At 37.4% G+C, this 7,703-nt stretch overlaps 1 protein-coding gene across 1 annotated transcript; it reads left to right on the top strand.

The window, feature by feature from the left end:
• The first annotated feature begins 306 nt into the window (after positions 1-306).
• On the top strand, positions 307-4,948 carry klhl31 (kelch-like family member 31). Its single transcript, XM_073834272.1, has 3 exons — positions 307-438; positions 1,694-2,896; positions 2,975-4,948. The coding sequence occupies exons 2-3, from the start codon at positions 1,722-1,724 to the stop codon at positions 3,705-3,707; spliced, it is 1,908 nt and encodes a 635-aa protein (XP_073690373.1). The 5' UTR covers positions 307-438; positions 1,694-1,721; the 3' UTR covers positions 3,708-4,948.
• The last annotated feature ends 2,755 nt before the right edge of the window (positions 4,949-7,703 follow it).

Raw genomic sequence — 7,703 nt, 5'->3', positions numbered from 1 at the left:
ACATTCCATGAAGAACCATCAACACACGGAACCCTTTAAGATTCTATAGTAGGTTTATATTTTTAAATGTTCTTCACAAAAAAAAAAAAACATAAAATAAAATAAAATGTTCAGTTGCGCTGTTTTTTAACCATAAGTATATGCGTCCTGTGTGTAACCCTAACCTTGTTTTTTTCTTCTTCTCGTAAAACCTGCCTGACAGAATCAAACTACATCAAAAGCATTTCAAGTCAATAAGGTAGTTTAATTACCTATTGGTGAAATAACGGACCACCAAACCCTTCGCACTTTTTGCGCAATCACGTCTTCTGTTTGAGCAGGAGAGGAGGAGTTAATCAGCTGTCTATTCGGACCTCTGACGGAACGTCTCTCTCTCCTGCACACCAACTTGGAGGTGCAAGTCTGTCCAACTCCTCCATCTACTTAATCTCGACATCGGTAAGTGCGTTATACATGTCTTTATACAAAAAGATCTTGGTGATTCATTACAGCTTCTGTGTTTAAACAAACAAAGACCTTCTTATCAATTTTGGCTCAAGGGGGTTCTTGAGTTGATTGTATGAATCTTTGGAGTTGCGTTAGGTTCTTCAGGTCAGTGTATTGAGTTCTGTTTTTTTAAAGCCACAGTAAGGGTGTTTTTTAATGAAAAAAAAATCATAGTAAATGTGTGTGTGTGTGTGTGTGTGTGTGTGTGTGTGTGTGTGTGTGTGTGTGTGTGTGTGTGCATGTGCATGTGCATGTGCGTATGTGTAAACCTGGTACAAATACAACACTCATAGACTCTTGTAGTAATATTTTACTTTAACATAATAACAGTTCCTTATAAGTAAAGCTATATGTTTTAGTACTGAAAAGGCAGATGGGTTTAAATGACTTAGAGTCTATAAAAGGAACCTTAGAGCAATGGTACACTGCCTTTCTATTTTTGGCCATAGTTGTGATAACTTGTGACAGATGCAAAGAGAGGAATGTCGAGGTGATATGCTGCGATAACAACTCTTAAGAGTTAATTTTGGTATTTTAAAGAGCATTAGTATAAAGCTTTACACTTCTGAGATAACTTTTTGTTTTTGAATGTTTTTCCCCCCTTCTTGTTAGAGTGACCCTAATAGTTAAGCAACACTGCACGTGGTTTTGAAATATGAGAAAAGTCTGTGTCACTACACTACAGACTTAAGAGCTGGTTCACTCTGAGAATGTGTTGTTATGTTGCTGAAAACATGTGAAATGTTTTGCAAAATTGATGAATAAATGATGCATAGAGCATTGTAAAAATGAAATATCTCTTGTGCAGGGTGTTTGAGAGCCCTACTGCAACCACTGTACATTTTTATATAAACATTTAATATGTGTTTATGTAATTTATTTATTTATTTTTTCAAAAACTGATTTTTGGCCTATTAATATTGGTACACTCAGTCTGGAATATTTGTTGACTGGTTGGTAATAGATATACATCATTATAGTCCTATGCTGAAGTGTAAGTTTCAAGATATTTCAGTTGATGTATATTTTGTCAGAATTTAATAAGTTGGTTAAATGATGCTGTAAACAGTTGTAAACACAGAAAGTCAGCAGTGCCTGCATGTTAACAGGTTTAGGAGTAAAACAGTAGATTTGTTTAGATTTATCTGTGCACACTTGTATGTTTTTCCACTCATAATGTGTTCTTATTTGTCAAAAATCCTTTTAGGTCTTGGCTGTGACCCATCACTACAGTCATGGCACCCAAAAAGAACAAGGCCGCTAAGAAGAACAAAGCTGACATCAATGAGATGACAATTATGGTAGAAGACAGTCCCACCAACAAAATCAATGGGCTCAACACTCTCCTAGAAGGTGGAAATGGCTTTAGTTGCATCTCAACAGAGGTCACTGACCCCGTCTATGCACCGAACCTCTTGGAGGGTCTCAGCCAAATGAGGCAAGACAGCTTCCTCTGTGACCTGACTGTAGCAACCAAGTCCAAATCCTTTGACGTTCACAAGATCGTGATGGCTTCCTGCAGTGAGTACATCCAAAACGTGCTCAGGAAGGATCCATCTCTCAAGAAGATTGAACTAAACGATTTGTCCCCAGTTGGACTGGCTACAGTCATCACATATGCCTATTCTGGAAAGCTGACCTTGTCTTTGTACACCATTGGTAGCACAATATCAGCAGCCATGCTGTTGCAGATCCATTCTCTGGTGAAGATGTGCAGCGATTTCTTGATTCGGGAGATCAGTGTGGAGAACTGCATGTATGTTGTCAACATCGCCGACACGTACAATCTGAAAGAGACAAAAGAGGCGGCTCAGAAGTTCATGCGGGAGAACTTCATCGAGTTCTCCGAAATGGAGCAGTTCCTGAAACTCACCTACGAGCAGATCAGTGAATTTCTCACGGACGACTCGCTTCAGCTGCCCTCTGAGCTCACGGCTTTCCAGATCGCAATGAAGTGGTTAGACTTCGATGAGAAGAGGCTGAAGTACGCTCCTGATCTTCTGTCCAACATCCGCTTTGGAACCATCTCACCACAGGACCTTGTTAGTCACGTGCAGATCATTCCCAGGATGATGCAAGATGCTGAGTGCCACCGTCTGCTGGTCGATGCCATGAATTACCACCTGCTGCCATTCCAGCAAAACATCCTGCAGTCCAGAAGAACCAAGGTCCGTGGCGGCCAACGAGTGCTGCTCACAGTGGGTGGGCGGCCTGCCCTAACCGAAAAATCTCTCAGCAAGGACATTCTCTACAGAGATGAGGACAGTGTCTGGAACAAGCTGACGGAGATGCCTGCGAAGAGCTTCAACCAGTGTGTGGCTGTTTTGGATGGCTTCCTATACGTGGCTGGTGGTGAAGACCAGAATGATGCTAGGAACCAAGCCAAACATGCCGTCAGCAATTTCATCAGGTAAGATCCAATGTCCTTTTCTTTACGAAGGCTTTACTGTCATGTATTTTTTTGACTTACGAGCATTTCCCTCATCAGATACGACCCCCGATTCAACACTTGGATCCACCTGACAAACATGATTCAAAAGCGCACTCATTTCAGCCTCAACACCTTCAATGGTCTCCTGTTTGCCGTAGGGGGGCGTAATTCTGACGGATGCCAGGCATCTGTAGAGTGCTACGTTCCATCCTCTAACCAATGGCAGATGAAAGCACCAATGGAAGTCCCTAGATGTTGCCATGCCAGCACAGTAATTGATGGCAAGATCTTGGTTAGCGGCGGTTACATTAACAACGCCTACTCTCGCTCTGTATGTTCTTACGACCCATCCACCGATAGCTGGCAGGATAAGAACAGCCTGAGCACCCCGAGAGGATGGCACAGTTCGGTGACCGTCGGAGATCGCGCCTACGTTCTCGGCGGCAGCCAACTAGGCGGACGTGGCGAGAGGGTAGACGTCTTGCCAGTTGAATCTTACAATTCTCACTCCGGCCAGTGGAGCTACGCCGGCCCCTTGCTCACAGGAGTGAGCACAGCCGGTGCTGCCACCTTGAATAACAAGATTTACCTCCTGGGTGGCTGGAATGAGGTTGAGAAGAAGTATAAAAAATGTATTCAAGTGTATAACCCTGATCTTAACGAATGGACTGAGGATGACGAATTGCCAGAGGCAACGGTTGGTATCTCATGTTGTGTCGTCACCATCCCCACACGCAAAACACGAGAGTCGAGGGCCAGCTCTGTATCGTCCGCGCCAGTTAGCATATAGGCAGAGAGAGAGTTGTTAAATGTACCAATTTTTATCTTACTATTAGTTCAAGGTCAACTTTTCTCACAGATGCCAAGATTAATTGTCATTTCATGGCAATCTCAGAAATGTTGAATCTCAAATCACAACAGAAAATGAAAGTTCAGGTATGCATACAAAAGAACAATTATTTATAGAAGCCACTATTTAAAATTGAAGCATTTTGAAAACAACTAAAAATAGATGCATTTCGAAGATGGTTCATAGGTTGTGGGAACTGGAAAGGTGAGAGAGATTTGTTTTGTAGGTAGATTTATTGTTTGTTTATGGAAAAGGAATGCATATGAACTACACATATTTGTCGAATCAAGAGTTTGCAGTCATCATTTTCTTTGGGAAATTATTTCCCAAGTGGGGCCAATTCTTCAGATATGATTTGATTAGTCCCTTAATGTGCAAAATTAGGTAAATGCAACATTGCAAACTGTCCAGATATATTACACAATTTCCTTTTATCAACAAACAATGAAATAGCCTTTACTGCAGATACTTATTACATCATTATTTTCCATTGATGCCAATTTATTGCACTGTACACATGTGAGCTTGTAGTTCATATTTATTTCACAATGGAGCAGAGATTGTATAGATAAAGCTTAATAAAGTCCGGTTTTAACCGTTCACCTACTACAGCCAGGCGGTTTATTTTATCATGAAATACGACTATAAAGTGCTGCTGGCTCTTGGAAAATCAAGCAAGTTAATTATAAGCAGGGTTGCTGGCAGGAAGGATAACTGAGAGCATTGTCCTTAGTTCTTAAGCATTTGGCCTCAGGGAGAAGGAGCACATGTCCTTGGCCCTGTAGCATTTTAGCGGTAACCCTGTTTTTAACCCAGTTTACACTGAAAAAACAAACAAACACTATGATGGTGTGGGTGATGATGTGAGGAACACTGAAAAGGACATTAAAGGATTTACAGGGGTGGCATATTTTCTAAACCGAATAAGTAATTGTGAAAAAATGTTTTGGCCTGAACCATCTAAAGGACAAGTATAACATCTGCTTTGTTTCCTGATGGTTCATGATTTTTAATATTCTGGTTAGAAAACATTGTATGAAAAAAATGTGACAACTGGACACACTACTGATTTATTACTTTAATAAGGTATTGCTTATTTAGGGTACTTCAATGGATTGTATTCACAATATACATACTGTAATACATGTTGTCAGATAATAAAGCTCTGCATATTTATTAAAGCTTCTTAAGTCTTCTTAAATGTTGCTGTTGACATTTTTGTTGGAATCTATTTTGAACAATGACTAAAGAGAGAGAGAAACAATGACTGTGTAAAGCACTACTAAAGCTTTAAGGCATAGTTCACCCAAATGAAAATCAAGTTACCGTTTATTCACCGTCAGTGTGTTCCAAACTGATATGCATTTCTTTCTTCTGCCAAACACAAAAGAAGATATTTTGTAGAATATGGGTAACCAAAAAGTTGACACTCCCCATTAATTTCAATAGCCAAAAAGTCAATGGGGTCCAACAATATTCTTCTAAATATTTTTTTTTTGTGTCCAGCAAAAGAAAGACATTCATAGAGGTTTGGATAGAACAACTTAAAACAACTTGAAGGTGAGCAAATGATGACAGATTCTTAACCCAAACCCTTTAACTTTAGAGTTCACAAAGCTAACATAATGGGCGTTGGAGCTAATGGCAGCTAATAGACAGTATGACAATGCAAAATTACAGTTACCACGATGACAAGTTCATATATAATAAGTGACTTCTGACCTAATAGTGACAACATTTTCCCAAAGAGAGAAAACAAGAAAGTTCTATAAATGTGACAAAAACAACTGCAATGCAGATTAAAAAGGTTATTTTGCAATGTAAATAAAAAATAAAAGCAGGCTACTCAGTAGTTATAAAATGGAACCATAATGGTTGTAAATATAAACCTTCAAAATAACAAATGTTAAGTTATTTAATGGTTATTAAAAAAAATATATGGTTGTAAAAAAATATTATTATTTATTATATAAAATATGATTTGATTCCTCTAATGTTAAAGACGTTTCTGTGTTTGCTGACTTCGGTGTTGCCCTAACCTTAACCATTACTGACGGCAGATACCTTTATCTTGCCAAGGGTAATTTCAAGGCCAGCGTATCCTAAATACAAGCAATTAAATAATATTTACACTGTTTGGTCAAACTGTAAACATTACCTTCATGTAAGAGAAGAAAAAGAAAAAAACGCATTTAATTAAAAAACCAAACGCTGACCGAAAGCTCGCAGTTAAACAAACACTTTATCACACCTCTTAAATTTTGCAAATGATGACAGACTCTTAACCCTAACCCTTTAACTTTAGACTTTAAAGTTTATAAAGTTAACATAATGGGCGTTGGAGCTAGTGGCAGCTAATAGACAGTATGACAATGCAAAACTATAGTTACCACGATGACTAAGTGAATGTATAAGAAGTGACTTCTGACCTAATAGCAACAACTCTATTTTCGTTTTCCCCCTTTGCATTATTGATGTCCTTAATTTAATATTCAAAGAGAGAAAAAGAGAAAGTTCTATAAATGTGTGACACAAAATCAACTGCAATGTTTTAATTTAAAGGTTACTTTGCAAGGTAAATAAATAAATAAATAAAAGTGGATGTTCTGTGTAATCTACTTAATGGTTATAAAATGGGACCATTATGGTTGTAAAAACAAATCTTCAAAATAACAAATGTTAAGTTATTTGTTATTTAAAAAAATATATGGTTGTAAAATAACATTATTTATTATATAAAATATGATTTGAATGTTAAAGATCTTTCTGTGTTTGCTGACTTCAGTGTTGCCCTAACCTTAACCATTACTGAAATACATCGGCAGATACCTTTATCTTGCCAAGGTTAATTTCAAGGCCAGCGTATCCTAAATACAAGCAATTAAATAATATTTACACTGTTTGGTCAAACTGTAAACGTTACCTTCATGTAAGAGAAGAAAAAGAAAAAAACGCATTTAATTAAAAAACCAAACGCTGACCGAAAGCTCGCAGTTAAACAAACACCTTTTCACACCTCTTAAATTTTGCAAATGATGACAGATTCTTAACCCTAACCCTTTAACTTTAGACTTTAAAGTTTATAAAGTTAACATAATGGGCGTTGGAGCTAGTGGCAGCTAATAGACAGTATGACAATGCAAAACTATAGTTACCACGATGACTAAGTGAATGTATAAGAAGTGACTTCTGACCTAATAGCACACTGATTCTTGAAAATTTGGCAAAAACATGTCCCAACAAGAAAAGTGCTCATTCTGTTGGAAATGAAGAACATTTTCATAAATCAAAAGAATCAAGATTATAATCAGAGGGTCAGTTGCACATATGTAAGGTTCTTTTATAGTTTTCTTTTAATTTTGTATGAATTTAATTATCAAATCTGGCCCATTGCCTAAAAAATCACTTGTCCTCAGATAGGAGATAATCATTTCAGCTTGATTAAAAAAGCAAAAAGTAATCATTTAATTGAATAATAATTTTACTATATGAAAGAGTACATTGTAATATGTATCAAAAGTTACAAACACTGTGTTTTGAATAATATTTACAATTATTTTTGGTTGCACAAAATGTGTCCCACATATGCGTCACCACCGTCAGATATTTATAAAAAGCAATAAAATCAGGCAACTACAAGGTCAACTGCATTCCTGAGGACCACATTATCAAATCTTCAGCTCTACTGCATGCTTCAAGATCAGCCAAGCTCCTGTAAATTTGCTATTTTCTCTTAAACTTGTTCATATTTTTGGACACTGCTACTGTGGCAACCATAACATGTCAACACCGTCTCTTTTGTATAAATAATATTAGATTTGATTATGACATAAATGTATACTTTTTAAAAACTAGTCTGAAGTAGCTAGCAACAGAGTGGAAACAAGATGGCTAATGTGAACAACTAATGCATATCATGGGAAATAGTAGGTTTTT

The sequence above is a fragment of the Garra rufa genome, chromosome 2, assembly GCF_049309525.1.
Source record: "Garra rufa chromosome 2, GarRuf1.0, whole genome shotgun sequence".
NCBI classification, from domain to species: domain Eukaryota; kingdom Metazoa; phylum Chordata; class Actinopteri; order Cypriniformes; family Cyprinidae; genus Garra; species Garra rufa.
The sequence above is the reverse complement of the archived record's forward strand: the minus strand, read 5'-3'. Positions and strand labels throughout refer to the sequence as shown.